The following is a 16,511-nucleotide window of genomic DNA, read 5'->3' on the forward strand; positions in this document are numbered from 1 at the left end:
CACTGACGCTGAAATTCTTTGGACTCTGAAAGTTGTGACATCCCACTTTTTATACCGGTCGTCATCCTAAGCAGGGGAGCTATTTCAGCGCATGTTTCCGGACAGTGAAGTGGCAAAGGCGTTTTCTTGTGGTGAGAAGAAATGTGCCTATATGACGTGTCACGGTCTCAGGCCTTTCTTTCTTTCAGCATTGCAGCGAGAAATAGAACAGTGTGAATTCTATGTCGTACTGTTTGACGAGTCAGATGCAATGAAAAGAAAGAAAAAGAAGCTGGAATTGACAATTGATGATCTCATGGCATCTGCAAATGCCTATGCTGATAAAGCAGAGGCAGAAAACAATGTGACACACATTGTAAAGTCCAATAGCCTCAGGAAGACGGCCAAAGACAAGAGTGAGGAGCTACACGCCATCAAGCTCCAAATTCAACAAAAGCTGCTGGAGCTCCCCTGAAGTAGCCCTGAGGAGCTGCTTCCTAAGGATTTTTTTGTTTTGTGCAGTTGAAGCAGTGGACAATATTTTGTGAGGGTATAGGAAGTAACCAACAGTTTTATAAAACTAATTTTTTACTTTTCTGCTGAATATGACCAAACTTTCACTGTGATATTTTATGAAGCTATATTTAATTTTTTTCTGTGCAATAGAAGCAAATCTGCGTAGTGATGTTTTTTTTTCTTTGTGGAATAAATATTTCAGACGTTTTGAGAGGACTGTTTGAAGATCTTTGACATGGAAAAAAAAAATTAAGCCCTCGAAGGGGGCCTTGAAAATCCTCCTATGGGGGCTTGAAATTCCTTGAATATCTTTGAATTTTTTCTTTGCCACCTGTACGAACCCTGACCAGGCACAGTCACTTAATTAATTTGTTTAGCATCCATTGCGGGCACTTTCTGTTTCATTCCCATTAAAATGCGACGACTGCAGCCTCCTCAGCAGAATGCCATAGATAGTAAGCTGCCTCATGTAACAGGCTAATTGCCGCCCATCAAGCCCAGTTCTCAGGGATTGCAATCACCTGTGCTTCCTTTCACTTCGAGGCAGTGCAAGGTTGTTTTGCAGAAGGATCCGAATTCAGTCCGTCCGTCGTTGTCGTCGTCGTCCCCCCCCCTCCCCCCTCTTTTCTTTTTTTGTGTGTGAAAAATGTGCAAAAAATTCTCCCAGTCACCTATGCTTCAGCTTTGTTTTCTGGCCCAGGTGTTGGGAGCCTGAATTAACATTTAGAGCAGTCGAGCACATTGCTGTAAACGTCGTCTCGGTGAATGGTGTCGTCTGCATGATGCACATATTCAGGTATTGCGGTGTCCTGTGCGGCTCTTGTACTCTTGTGTACAGTTGGTTTCCTAAGACAACCTTGAAAAACCCTCTAAAATTTGTTCATCTTATCAGAAGCTGCTTTTTACAGAAATACCCCCATTATGCACTTGGTGTGTCAGATTAAGAACCAGTAAAATTACACTGCTGGGATAAAACAATTGCAAAGAGCACATTGTATGGTAATTAGGCTGAAGAGTGAGAATGTCAAAATGCCCATCTCATCCTTCTCCAATATGTTGACATTTTCCCTTTTTTTACATTCTCTTTCTTTCTTCTTTTCACTTTCTCTTTTTCTTTTCTAACCTAGTAACCTGCCCTAAGTGCACTGAAGGTGCCTAGGCAGCCAGTTATGCAATGTGGGTCCCTAAGGCATGTGGCCTTCTTTTTCTCGTTCTTATCCCAGTCTTTGTGCGGCATTGCAGTTGTTAACAATTCAAGGTGCGCCTCATATCCTTCTCTTCACATACGACACTGGTATATGTCATAGTTGTGCTATGAAGACATCAACAGATGATGACACCACCCTGTCTTGTGACTGCCCGTGCAGCTCGAGAAACGCCTGCGCACAAATAAATTAGAATTGCCACCAGAGTCTCTGTAGCTGGTCGCTTTTCGTATTCTCCTGTTTCATGTGGGAACCAAGCGTTACCGTATATGGCCATGTCAAACCTGTGCGCCTGAGCTGTAACACTGCATTGCCGTAAATTTGATGGAACAAATTGAATAAGCACCAAGGCTGGTGCAAAGAAGCCCTGCCTTCCCTACCTGCATCTTCAGGAACTCTTCCCTGCATCTTCATTCAAAAGCACGGGGAAGCTACCTTGCTGGGGAGAATGATAGATGCGGGGACACTCTCTGTGAGATATGTTCTCTTACAAGCAAGTGTTACATTATATTTCTTAAGCTGGCCTTTGGACTGCCTCGCAGATGCCATGCAAGCACTGTTGCATTGTAGTTGCCATCTGTCGCAGTCACTGCGAAAAGTTTGTCTTAACATTGATTTTTCTTGCATTGAATTTATGGGAAGATCAACCAAATGCTTTGACATTGTTTGTCTTATGGAAAAATGTATCTTTGTCAGGATAAAATTAACGGGAGTTTCCTGGACTCTGTTCCTAAATTGGAAGTGTGCTTGGGACTGCACAGTGACAAAACATATCCATAAATTAGTTTACTGTCATTTCTCACTGCATTGTATATGTCACTGCAGGACAATAGCTAGGGTACTGGGTCTTTAATTTTTTTTCATGTTCTTTTTGAACTGGTTATACAGTAATTGAAAAACAAGTCTGACAGTCTTCCTCTGAACTCAAGTCATGTTGGGTCATTGGCCGGAGCTTTCCATTACGGAACGGCAGTACAGGGGCCTTCATTCAGCAAGGTGACGCGTGTGCGTGCGTACATGCACGCGCTCTTAAAATTATTCATTTACTGTTTGCATTGATCTAGTGCACTTCACTGCAGTAATTCATAGCCTTGAATGTGTGGGGAGACTCGCAGTGGATATTGTGAGCCATTTGGTTGACTGTCACAATTGCACTGTGCCTGTGCTTTGTTTAGCTGCATTTTAAAGGTTTGAAAATGAGGCAAGTATAGATGATGGTATTACAGCAGCTCGCTTAAAAGTCTGCAGTTTAACATCGCAAATGCGTAACTTTTGTAATGGCTTGAAATTATTCCGGTCTCTTGGCTGAACTACCCCTTTGAGAATTCACACACTCATATTAGCATTGGCTAGTGATTTGCTCTCTCTTTTGATCATCAAGGTGGGGATGCACAGAGTGAATTGTATGCAATCCGAACCTAGTAAATTGCTCGAACCTAATTCGGCCAATTTGAAAGCTGGTACATGTGCGCACAATTGTCCTCTTTTCTGCAGTGACCATTTTCGGAGCAGAAGCAAATGTCCCCTTGAGATGTTCTGCGTAAGAACAGCAGATGCCTCAGTTACTTTGCAAAAAGATGCCTGGTCCCTGTCAGATCACCCACTTCAAACCACAAGTCCTCCCCTGCTCGATGCTTCAGTGGTGTCAGTTGTTTCGTTGTGCTCGACTGGCGCCGCAGCAATTTAACAAGTGTTTCTTTTTACTCTTTCTTTTCAGATTCTGCCAATCGTGGACCTCATGTCTATAAACAGCACTCACTTCGCCAGGCTACGGGACTTCATCACTCTTCAACTTCCAGCAGGGTTTCCTGTCAAAATCGGTAAGGCCCTATTTAATTTACACGGTGTTAATTTATAACATTACAGTTTACGCAAGGGTGAATTATCGTTTGAATTATCATTTTCCTGGCCTAGACCATGCAGTACCATGGAAGCAGAGATAGTGGTACAGTTGAACCCCGCAATAACGAAAACCGCAAATACGAATTTCTCGATGGAACGAAATATTTTAGTGGCCCCGGCCAACATTTCAAAATTCAATTCATTTCATTTCTCTCAGCAACGAAACGCTTTCCAACTTTCATCTCACAACAACGAAGGTTTCTGAAATAGCAGTTCGCACGTTTTCGTTCGTAAGCCATAACAGAAAATTAAAGCACTAGAACGCATTTTAGTACGCCACTTATAACATTTTCGGCGCTTCCACGCATATTTATGGACGCTGCCATGTTTGTTTACAAATTGCTGATGATCGCTGAAAAAAAAAAAAAGAGCATTTTTGGCAGGCTTTACTTTGTTGCCAACCTGTTTAAATAGGCATGGCCGTATCGTCGTTATGGAGGTTTAGGTTGGTTTGCAGCCCAGCAGGCCACACATCCATTTTCCTTTTGGTCTGGTGAGTTGATGTGCTGTGAAGATGCCTCCTCCGACCAGAAAGCGGAAGTTTTTGACGCTTCAGGAGAAGGCGGAACTCATCGCTCAAGCTGCTAAAGCAAGGAAGAAAACGGATATTGCGCAAGAGTTTAGAATTCCATGCATTTCACTGTTGACGGTATTGAAGTGCAAAGACAGCATCTTGGCTGCTCTGGAGACAGGAGCACGTGCGCAGCACGAGGTGGTAACAAGGTGACTTTGAAGATGTAGACAAGGCTGTGTATGCCTGGTTCTTGGAACAGAGAGCAAACAAGGTGCCACTGTCCAGAATCATAGTGCAGCAAAAAGCCCTCGGCTTTGCATGCCAACTAGGGCACGACACTTTGGGACTGTGTCGTTGGGACTGCGTAGGTACGAAGAATCGGCTTCCCACGTGGAATTCGTACTTCTTTTCCTTCTATGGCCCCGAAGCACATATCGCGGCTCAAAATGGAATTCACAAACTGCGCTCGTGTCTTCCATCGTTTCGTCCGCACGGTGCAGGTATTTCTCTCATTCTTTTTCGTGACTGTCCATGCTTCGGGACTCCAAATAATGGTACCTTTGGGGCACCCTTCACATGAACGTAACCAGTCCGACACCCAGGCACGTAGCAATGGTTTTGGCGGCGTTGAGACATGCTCCACAAATATTACACGAAGTCATCGTCACATTCGCAGCACCACCTTTTGCGCATGCTACTCGAGAACAAAGTTTCAGACGAAACACAAGCAGCATGTTTCAAGAAAACGCGGTAATTAACATGAGCACGCATGTGCAGGCATGGCACAGGCTCTAGCACGGTCGACGCGGCCCAGCGCTACAGTGAAGTTGACATCAGCGCAGCGACGCTGCCTTTCGGGGAACCAACAATTGTTGACATTTCCGGCGCCACTGCCAGCGGGGACTTGGCTGTAGAGTAAGCCCATTACCCCCGTGTAGTACATTTGAGCTAGGCTTCAGTTGGATTTCTCAGGTCGTCGAGTGAAGTTCGGAATGCCAAACTTTTGTTTTTTCCTGAGAATGCCAACTACTCCACGTCTCCCCGAGTTTGAACAATCGATGGAGCTTTGGAAAGTCAAGAAGTACTTGCGAGTCAAGAAGTACTTGCGAGTATTTCGGAAATCGTACACAACTGTTCCGTGCTTTGAAAGTTCCCAAAAAGGTGACAAGTATTGATTCTGTACCACGTGCACCTGTGATGGGCGCCACAGTGTTAGAAAACTACTTCTAACACAGTGTTGTGAGCGTTCCACACGGTAGTAAAAACAACATCAAGATAACATCGCTTCACAAAAGCATAAAAGTGCGTTCATGCTGCAGAAGTGCAGTGAACCATCGGCAGTTTCTTCCAAAACGACGACGAAGACAGTTATCTGTGCAGAGAGCTTCTTCACGAGATATCTTGTCGAACGCAACCTGCCGCTAAGCGTGAGTGATCACGTGGGACCGTTATTTCGGAAAATGTTCCCGAAATGTGGCGGCGCAAAGCACTGCAGATGCGGACGTACCAAAACGACTGCCATTGTCAGGGGAAATGGCTGCGGACGCCAAAAACCCAATACATACTGGAGTCTCTGAAACGCCACGCTTTCGCAATCGCTGTGGATGGAAGTAATGATAGCGCATCACAAATTATATGTATCCTGTCGTGGCAATTTACTACGTCGAGAAAGCACGGCATGTTGAAAGCGGATTGCTTTGTTTGCAAGAACTCTATGGAAAGGCCAATGGACGGAAAATTGGAAACCAGTTCTAAACACGCTCAAGTCGCGCAATGTACCCATGAAGAACTGCGTTGTATTTTGTTTCCGACAATGCAACAACACAGAGATCCGTTCAAAATAAACTAGTGGGCCGCCACTCTCACCTCTTTTCAATGTTGTCAGCCTCAATAATTTCTGGATAGCTAAACAAACAAACAAATTGTATGGGGCACTTTTGGACCACTAAAGTGCGATGAGGCGTCGGTTAAGCTGCCCTCTGAGGATTGTGACAGATAATGCGCCTTTTCTTTCCTGTAAACCAATTTAAAACGCCGCTGATGCCTGCTGTACTGCGTGTGCTTCTATATTGTGGTGCGGCATTCGAGCGGGTCAGCTTCGTATATACGGGAATCACCTGGTGACGTCATCACCAGTCGTAACGCTGTGACTAGGTGGGTCGTCATTATGGTGTCACTTCCGGTTATTAACCATGGGCCGGATGGGATGCCATGATGACGTCACCATGTGATGACATCATAGTCACAGTCATCTCTGACGTCACAGTTGAGGCTTTGACGTTACCGCCCATTTTGCAGTATGACAAACTGCACCACTTGATGACGTCATCGCTCTGTTTGGTAATGTCGCGGTTTAATTGGCTAATCAGTCAATTAATTTGGTAAATAAATTCAGTTAGTCAATTGGGCAATCATTTGGGTTGTCAATAATTAGGTAAATAATATAGTTGATCATTACTATTAGTAATTCATTAATTAGTAATCTAATTGCCTAACTACCATGTTACTCATTATGACTCAACCAATTAACCCATTAACTACCTTTCAATTAGTTACTGTTGACCAATGCCCATATATGGTGCGCTCTCGAAAGTGTGACAGCCTTTGCCAACAGCTCCTGCTGACGATAAGGCATTAAAGGCTTTTGCCTTTGTGTATTTGTGTCTATTTGCTAACGCTGTGAATCTGTCCTTTTACGATTTACATTTACATACATTGTTAGTTTTGGCAGTAGCTTTGACAGGAGTGTTACTGACAATCTAGAATTTGTTTCCGATAGCAGCTTTTGACTTCATTTACAAAGTGCATATACTAAGAACAAGATGGCGGAAAAGAGGGCAGCAGCATTGAGGAAAAGCCATCCTCAAAAGTAGTTTTGAAATTAGAGCTTCACTACGCCAGGTTTTGAAGTCGTCAGCATGGAAGCAAATTTACCCTTGTAAAACATTGAAGGTCAGAAACTAGTTGCCATGCAGGGTCGGTTCAGGTTTCCACAGTACAAGTATGATGGATACCGCTCCTTTTCTTTCCTGTGAACCAATTACAAGAAAAATTATGAAAAGACCACGGATTAAGAAGGCGATGTTACAGAGACTATCGCTACAACACTCACAGCTTTTGCTCTGTCACTAGGCTCAAGCCATGCTTAAACCCCACAATTTTGAAGTAATAGGTTTTCTAAGTGAAATAAATCTAAAGTCACCGTGTGCTTCCGATGACCTTCAAGCATCTTCGAGGCCAAGTTGAAACTTAAGCCACAACCACTTCGGGTAGCTATGCTCTCACCAAAGGTTAATGTCAGCTGATGTGGGAAGTAGCTTAACTCGCGAGAAGCTGCGTGACGAGACACATGATCGCTGTCGTCAATATCGAGTGCACAACAACGCCACGGATTCGGAGTAGACCTAGTCGAAACCAAGACTAACTTCTTTACGGATCACCAAAGTCTCTTCCTAGCCATTAAAAAAAAAAAAAAAACTCCTGTTGAATAAAGAACTTTACCATGTGTAACCATGCTTCAGCTTTCACTTCACAGTAGGTTTAACCTGCTGTGAAGCATTGTGCACTTCAGATTTCCTTAGCTAAATTCTGTTCCATATCAGCATCCTTTATGTTGCAATATGTCAAGAACTGAGAAGGAGTGCTTCCCCATGATTGAAAAGTCGAAACGACCCCCATTGTTTCAGGCGCTGGCATCGCATTACTGTCACCTATGAAGCAAATCAAAATGCATTAATGACATCCAGCATTTTTAACTCCTTGCTGTTAAAATTTGATCACAAGATGAAAGCTCGGAATCCTGATGTCTTTCTTTTTGTGGACAATGCTTTGCAGCACCAAAGTTCTCGTGTTCAAAGCCACCAAAGTTAGGTTTAACCTCCAAACTCCACACCCTACCTTCAACAAACAGACAAAGGCATTATGCACTCTGTCAAGTTGCTGTACAAAACAAGGTTGGTAGAATGCCTGTTGCTCGACAGGCAGCAAGGCTATACAATAGTCATTCATGCGAACTTTGTTGTTCAGGTGATTGCCGATGTCTGGAATAGCCTAAGAAGTGAAGCTGTGAAAAACTGTTTCAGACAAGCAGGCTTTAAATGTGGTGACATGATGTCAGAGGTCCCATATATGGATACTGTGGAAAGCTTTCTTGATGATGAACCTTGGGCGAGCATCAAAGAGACTGCTTAGTTACCAGGATCTTTTGAGGAATTCGTATCTGCAGATGTGGACCTTGTGTGCTCTTCAGAGGAAAACTGTCAGCACCTGAGGGTGACGAGCATGTAAGAGTGCTTCAAAAGTATTAGAGCAGCAGGAAGACTTGTAAAGTGAAGTGCTTAACCTCCAGAATTTGGGAAGGAATACACTCTGCACCCACAAAATACATACTGGTATGGTTAACTTCTTTAAGCTTTCCTGAACAATTTCCTGTTACCGCGTGTGAATGCTTTTATATGCTGATGTGTAGTAAGCTGATCAACACAATCCTTTTAGAATTTTTGTTACAAGAGACCTTGCTTACAAGAGAGATCTTTTTCGGGTCCCTTGAGTGTCTCTTGTAACGAGGTTTTACTGTATAAGCATCCAGTACTAATTGTGCTTGTGGCATTTTCGTTCTCTCTTGTTTTTGCCACCCAACAGAGATACCCCTGTTTCACTTGCTGAATGCCCGCATCACATTTGGCAACATAAATGCCTTCGACGAGCCCGTCGCGGGAGTGACCACCATTCGGGATCAGGGGACAGTGATGTGCACCATTGAGGACAGCTGCTTCGAGGCTCCAAGTGGCTATGCTCGGCTGGGTGAGTCACCTGGCACGGATTGGCAGGGTTGTTCGGGCACACACTGCCGTTCTGTCTGACCAAGCCGTTGCCCTGAAGACAAGAATTTACATTGTTGCCGAAGTATAACTTGAAATGCATCCTTGTCTTGCCTTCCTCCTAGGTATCTCTTGCCCTTCCCACACTCCCTCCTTCCTAAATTTTTTTCCGCTTTTTTGACGCCACTGATTTTCATCATAGAAGTATTTCTTTTTTATGTACTTTATATATTTTTTAATCTACCTGGCATGAATACCCTGGTGTGCTACCTCTTATTTTTCTTTTAGAATGTAACTGAATGAATTACCCCATTGTAGCCGTTCTGGATAAAACGGCAGCAGTGGCCATTAAGAACATTTCTATTCAACAGAAGCAGTTCTGTTCAAAAGAACATCAAATCAGCTGCATATGTACATGACAGCAGACCAACTCAGTCATTGCAGTCTATTTTCTCACAAAATTGTAGCGACGCTCTAATGTTTTGTGCTGCTAACATTTTGAAGTAGCTTCCATGCAGTTACATTAAAGTAGAAGTCACCCTAAAGGCACTTACAAGCGGGCGCAGTGGCTGCTAGTAAAGCGTGCTAGAAAAAGATGCAGCTTTTATTTTTTATTTGCATTGGTACTTGCTTGCTATGTTTGTTTATTGCTTAAAAAAGTCTCTGCTTAGGAAATTAATTCTAAGTACTTGTAAGTGTATTTAAATCATCATTTATCTGTTAAAAGTGAACAAAGGAAATGACAGCTATGAATAGAGAGGGCTTACAGCAGTCTGTACTGCTGGACAGGGGTCACAAGCTACACTGTGGTTTGCATACTGTTCACCTTCATGTAAATTCTTTCAAAACTTCTGGGAACACTGAAAGAAGCAGAAGTGGCAAGGGCGTGGTAAGTATTGAAGCAGTGCATGTTGGAAGTATGCTGGCTGGTAGGAATACTTCTGCTGCTGAGCCAGAATATGCAGTCAGGTGCTGCTGTAATATAAGCGCTCTCGATGGAATTTGTTGAAAATTTGGGTGTTGCTTTTTCTGCCACTGCTGCTAGTAGAAAAAGTATTGCTGCTTTGGTTTCAGTTAACCGCAGCTTCTTGTGTGTGTTTAGTTTTTCTTTTCTTTTTTTCCTCTGTTGTCGCACCATTGTTTTCTTGATCCTATCTTGCCATTCCTTTTTCGGGTTGAATAACTAGCTGGAACATACTGCTCTTTGTCAAGAAAAGCAACTGTTAAGTGAACAGTTAGGTGGCAACTGTTAGAGGACTAAACGTTATGGAGTCCTTTAGTGTGGTCCAAGAGGAAACGTCATTCTGACGTATTTGCTATTTACTTAATAATTGCGTATTGCTTGCTCTGATCAGGCTTCCCAAAATGCATTAGCCAGTTAAGAGGAAGGAGGATGAAATGCATTGATCCATCAGCTTGAATGACAGAACCGCTAACGAAGCCAATTTTCTGTTGTTACTAGTAAGAGAAAAATGGGTCTCTTCTGCAGCAGTCGGGCAGGCACATTAGGAAGAAAACATAGAGCAGCGGGATAGCCTTGCATAGAGTGCTGTACTTTAGTCGTGCCTGAAGCCTCGGGCTTCGTTGAATTCTAATCGCCTTTCGACTCTTGCTGTTGTGCATCTTGTAATTTTTATACATATATATATATACATATACTTTTCTTCTCTTCTGCTCTGCCGGCAGACGGCCCATGGGGCCCTCGCGCTCGCCGCCATGCACCGCGGAGCCCTGAGAGTAGACGCATACATAGGGAGAGGCGCCGGCAGGAGATCTGTGCGAAATATGGTCAAGGGTTGCAGCAACCCCCGGCCATGCCGAAAGGCCCACAGCCGGTAAATAACAACAGACGATACAATTTGTCGCAGCCGCTCCTTGTGCCAGGCGCTGCCCTTGTCACAAGCCTCTAGTGTTGTCACACTGTTACACGGGTGGTCTGTGTGCGTGCACAAGCGTTGCGTCCTGGCACGTGGTCTCCACCTGTCTGTCTTTCTCATTCTCCCCCTCTGCCCTGGTGCAGTTGACCCTGCTATACACTCGGGTACATTCTGATTGCCTAAAGTGCGCTACAGCCATAGACTAGTCTCACACTGCAGCTTAAACATAGTACTAGTTTCTGCACCCCCCAGTAATGGCACCCGTAGGCAGATGCGATCGTAAAAGAGCATGTTGTAATTTGTTTTAACTCTAATTCACTCCACTCTGCATCAGGGGCTTGATAAGCTATATCATAATTGAGGTGCTTTGCTAACAGCTGCTGCAAAAAAAGAGAGGCGGAAGGGGATCAAATGAAGTGCCCGAGTGCTGTGCCTACGGCAGGCAGCATATCACTGCCATGACATTGCTGCTGTTTGCAAACAAGAATGAGCTCTTATATCTCTGTTGTTGATAGGGATGATAATCTGTATGGGATAACAAGTTATAACATCTCAGTGTTTTTCAAGACCTGTGTTGTCCATTACAGTGATGTGTTGCTGCAGGATTACACACTGAACCCCCCATTGCGTTATGAGGATACCTTTGGGAGTTGTAAGAGTTTTTAACCACCAAACTAGTCCAGCTTTGGTGTACACATCACCATTCTATGCACCAATTTTCATTCCATGTGCACGCTCTACATTGAAGGAGATGGCAAAGACATTCCAGTGCTTTTTTCTGTAATCATTTTGCTTTTTCCTTCGTGCTCCTATGTAGGAGTAACTGGGTTGGTGAGGGAGAGAGGGGGCGGAGCTTGCTTTTATTTTTTATAGTTTTTGCTAACATGCATCAGCTCTGTCATTATATTGTGATGCATATGATAATTTCCTTTGTCTTTGGTGGTGGGATTCCTTTGTTTTCTTTGTGACTGGGGCACACTGCATGCTTTGTGCTTGCTTACTCGGCTGTTATTATTTTCTTTCTGTGGTGTAATTTCTTTCATGGCAGTTTACAACAGTTTTCTTCTCACATGTGTTCGTTTGCAGCAGTTCCCTTCTAGTTCCCTTCTCACTTGTGTGCGTGCTTTGGGCTTAATGCTGGCATTTTTTTTTTTTTTGGTAGTATTCCTCAATTGAATCTAGCTTTCATGCCACCCCCTCCCCCGCCTAATTTCCTGCCCGTTTTTTTTTTCTTTGCCTTTAGCTTGGGATTTTAGACAAACAAAACAGTTTCACATTTTACCACTGTTCTAGTTGTGTGTGCAGCATTTGCAATGGCTTATCTAATGCACACACAAGATTTACCTGAACACAACCTGCTAGAGGCTAGTGGTATCAATATCAGAGTGTCTACAAAGATGGAGTGAATTGAGAGGGAGAGACTTGTATGTAATGGGCAAGTGTCAGTGGTATGTGTCAAGCGATTTTGGTACCATTGTTTGACCATAGTACCCTACAGCTTGCTTCCACAGTTAATAATATGAGCACGCTGCTTGAAAATCTGAAAACACTGTGCTCAGACGCTTTTACATTTTGCAAACAGATGCATAGGCTGGAAACGGGAGTGGCTCACTCACGCTGTCGCCCACTCACAGTCACACTCACACGCGCAACCACTTGCTTACACTCACGTCCACTCATTCACATCAACAAGTGTGAGTGTGACTGAGATGATAGTGAACTCATGAGTGAGTGCGCCAATTTTTATTGCCATATAATCACATTATAACCACATAATGACATGATACACTAGGTATATGCTAAGTATATATCCTAAGAATTCAGACCCAGTCAGATAGATAGTACGTATACCAGTCTTCAGTAAAAGCTCATTATATCAAACTTCATAGAACAGGGAAAAAGTTTGAATTATCCGAAGTTCCAATTCTCGAATGGCCTTGGAAAAACTGACAAGCACTTGCATTACAGTAACGTTATTTAACACGAAATTGGGCTATGGTCTCCTGCTTTTCGGATAAAAATACTGAGAATGACTATTTTTTCACATTGCCACAATGCTTTATTGCATGCACAACGTTAGGAGCCTCAGAGCAGAACTGCTAGAATACCGTAAGGGCCTCCCTGACATCCTTCACAGTGTGCCTTGTGCATCATGTATGAGGCTTCTCCACATTGCGCGCTGAACAGCCTTGACAAGCGCACATTTTTGGAGCAGTGGCAGAATCACACGAATGGAAGCACAGAAAATGCCCAGTGCCGCCAATGATTATCTGAAAAGCAGCAGAACTGCGATCAGTTAGCTGGCTAAGGCATCGCCCATAGTTGCCATCGCTGCAGGCTGACAGGTGGTGTGAAGCTCAAGAAAGCAAAACCATAACTATTTAGTCTGCCTGTTATCGGCGATGAAGCCATCCATGCTTTGTCGCACATACTGTTACACGCACGTCAGAGCTGTGCGGTAAACTCAGCAACATGCAGTTCAGGTTCAAGGAATGCTATTTTGACTGTTGCTTAGTGCCAATCAAACTTGGACTCGGCCTAACCAATGTGAGACTAGTAGTGCCCTTTGGACTCCATAGCCTCCCATGGCCGTTGGCAGGGACCATGCCGACAGTAAGACTTATCCCCATTACCAGGGGTCTAATTAATAAGCTTATAATTGCAAGTCTCCGGGGTCACGCTGAACAGAGGGCAAGCAGCCACTGCCATGGCTACCAACCACTACCCTCCGGCACCACCGGCTGCTACGCCTTTCATGGCACCATTTTGGCTTTACCCATTCCTCTGTTGTTTTGCCTGGCTTTATTTTCTCTCTCCCGTTATGGAAGCATGCAGCCTAGTTATACGCTGCCCTATCATGGGGTTGTTTCATTGGCTATGTCCTGGGTGCCAGGCTGCCTAGACGCGGAGATGCATAGTTCGAATTATCTGTGGCGGAACCCACTCGTGTTCAAGTGAATGGGCTTTACTATACATAAACTTCAATAGAGCTTGGCCGGACTGAGTAGTGCAGTTCTAATTATCCAAAAATTCAAATTATCAAGGATTGAAATAACGAGCTTCTGCTGTATTAAAATATGCTTAGTCCCCCTAACGTTTCCTGGTCATAGGCTGCCACTGGCCACATCACGGTTGCGGTGGCTGCAATCAATAAAGGCGGATCGTATGGTGCCGTGCATTATGTGATATCAGCACACTAACGTTAAAGAACCCCAGGCAGCTGAAAAATCTGGAGACTTCCACTATTGTTTCACTTATAGTGAGTCGCTTTGAGACATTTAACGTTATAAACGAAACAAAACATGATACGTTCAGTGATGCCTTCTCTCAGCTCACAGTGGTTATCCAACGACATGCGCACTATCATCCCTCGCAGTGACCCACAGTTACATCCGCACACAAAAACCCACAACCGATCACATTCACTAACTTCAGTGGGAGTTGGTGGATATGAGTGCAGTCATGAGCAAGTGCAGCTACCTGTGACAGATGCCCTATGCCTGCTGTAGCTGGAAGGTGCAGGAAACATGAAACAACTCTAGATCCTGATACATTCACTTTCAGATGGCTAATGATTTCGAGCTCCTGTCTGGCTTTCTGTGTGTCGTGAGACTCGTTTCCTGCTGATAACTCCACTTCTTAGTTGTAAATCTGCCAGTAACGTCTTTGATGGATGCTGCAGGGATTTGATTCATTCCAGAGCCAATCTTGTTTTCTAGGCCTCACTGCTGCTCAGGTTGGTTGTTGTAGCGACCAGTGTTCACCGATTCTTCTCTTGCCCCCCCTTCCTCTCCAGTGTAATCTGCGCCACTCCACTTGGCAAGGTTGGTGAGACGCGAGGTGTTTGCCATGGTGCAGGTGCGTTGACGCACGTCCCCAGCAGCATAGGACCACGCCCTACGCCGGCACGGCAGTAGTGCACGTGCACGGCCAGCAAGCGAGGAATGCGCTGCAGGCAGTGAGAGCATGTACACACAGAAGTGGGCAGGCAACATTGCGAAGAAGCATGGCTGCCTTTTTTTTTTTTTTCGCATCCCATTATCGCATCAGTTGCTGCTTGCACATCAATTGAACTGTTGCCCGAGGCAGCTAGTGCCTGCTCCCCCAGTGCGATGGAAGTCCAACTTGAAGTCCCTCTAAGCGAAATGCAGGTAGTGATGGGGTTTGGGGTGATTTTTACGCCGAAATTCCAATAGACAGAAAGGCGAAGATAAATGTATGTATGTATGTATGTATGTATGTATGATGTATACCACTTTAATGGCAGAAAGTGAAGTGGAACTCAAGAGACTTCTGATCCGCGTACAAGAAGAGAGTGAGAAGTTTGGGCTTAAACTGAACATTAAAAAGACAAAGATCATGGCGTCTTGCCCTATCAAGTCCTGGAGCATCAATGGACAAGAAGTGGAAGCTGTGACAGATTTTCTGTTCTTGGGCTCCAAGATTACCTCGGAAGGAGACTGCAGCCATGAAATTAGGAGACGCCTGCTTCTGGGAAAGAGAGCAATGGTTAGCCTTGACCGCCTAGTAAAGAGCAGAGACATTAGTCTGCCAACCAAGATCCGTATAACTCGTGCTATGGTCTTTCCAGTTGTGATGTATGGATGCGAGAGTTGGACTGTGAAAAAGGCTGACCGCCGAAGAATTGACGCGTTTGAATTGTGGTGCTGGCGAAGACTCTTGAGAGTTCCTTGGACTGCCAGAAGATCAAATCAGTCGATATTGTCGACCATAAACCCTGACTGCTCATTGGAGGGTCAAATTTTAAAGTTAAAGCTCAGCTACTTTGGTCATCTGATGAGAAGAGAGGAGTCGCTGGAGAAAGATTTGATGTTGGGAAAGGTTGAGGGTCGCCGCAGAAGGGATAGGCAGCGAACGCGTTGGTTAGATGGCATCCTCGAGGCACTGCACATGAAGTTATGTGATGTTAGGAAGATAGTGAGAGACCGGAAAGCGTGGCGTGACATGGTCCATAGGGTCACGAAGAGTCGGACACGACTGAACGACTAAACTAAACTAAAGCTCATGAGGAAAATATTTGAAGCTAAAGCTTATGTTATAAAATTGTGGTTTCTAGCATGTTTGCCGATCCACCTCGTGTGTAATCTTGCTCACCCTTGACACACCGACCAGCAGCAGAGTGCAGCACAAGGGGCTACATACTCTAAACCATTTTGAATTTCAGTTTATTTAGAGGATTCTGCTTGGCTCGATTTTGTGATAAAAGTAGATAGGGCGATTTCCTGTTCTTTTAGAAGCAGCTCTTCATTGTGGAGAGACAAAGTGGTGCTTGATTGTACCTGAACTGTTGCTTGCATGTTTTCACCTTTGCAAGAAACTTGGGGCTTACACATGTAGCACAAATGCAGTGCTGCATTTTAGTAGTACTGCTGACTGCTGAGTCAACACTGTGTAATGGTCAGCAGTCGGGTATCTATTTACAGAGACATGCAGCACCCTATTTTGCATTTCTTTCCTACCTTTTGCTTTGCACAACTACAAACAATCCAATAGCAGTCACTGCTTAGGACAAGTAGTCCATATGCTCGGATCAGCGCTTCTGTGTGTAATGCCTCAAAGTGCTTTGCATATTGCGTGGGTTTCTGCATGGAGCTCGGTTAAAGGACTTTTGACAATTCTAGTGCACATTGTCTTATCCATAAAGAACTAGAATACATAAAACCATCACCACAGGACA

General features: G+C 44.3%; 1 protein-coding gene across 2 annotated transcripts in view; it reads left to right on the top strand.

Moving 5' to 3' along the window:
- LOC146196054 (ankyrin repeat domain-containing protein 13D) overlaps positions 1-16,511 on the top strand; it is a 59,329-nt gene that overhangs the window by 25,474 nt on the left and 17,344 nt on the right. Inside the window, exons 11-13 of one of the 2 annotated variants that reach the window (XR_014706072.1) lie at positions 3,418-3,520; positions 8,758-8,919; positions 10,623-10,771. Coding sequence is in view for 1 of the 2 variants with exons in the window: in XM_084598062.1 (XP_084454188.1) it covers positions 3,418-3,520; positions 8,758-8,919 (265 nt within the window). In the remaining variant the exon portion in view is untranslated. The remainder of the gene's footprint in view (positions 1-3,417; positions 3,521-8,757; positions 8,920-10,622; positions 10,772-16,511) is intronic. The other variant, XM_084598062.1, reaches the window with a different exon arrangement.

Source organism: Amblyomma maculatum, chromosome 3 (assembly GCF_055883805.1).
Source record: "Amblyomma maculatum isolate TAMU_Amacu chromosome 3, ASM5588380v1, whole genome shotgun sequence".
NCBI classification, from domain to species: domain Eukaryota; kingdom Metazoa; phylum Arthropoda; class Arachnida; order Ixodida; family Ixodidae; genus Amblyomma; species Amblyomma maculatum.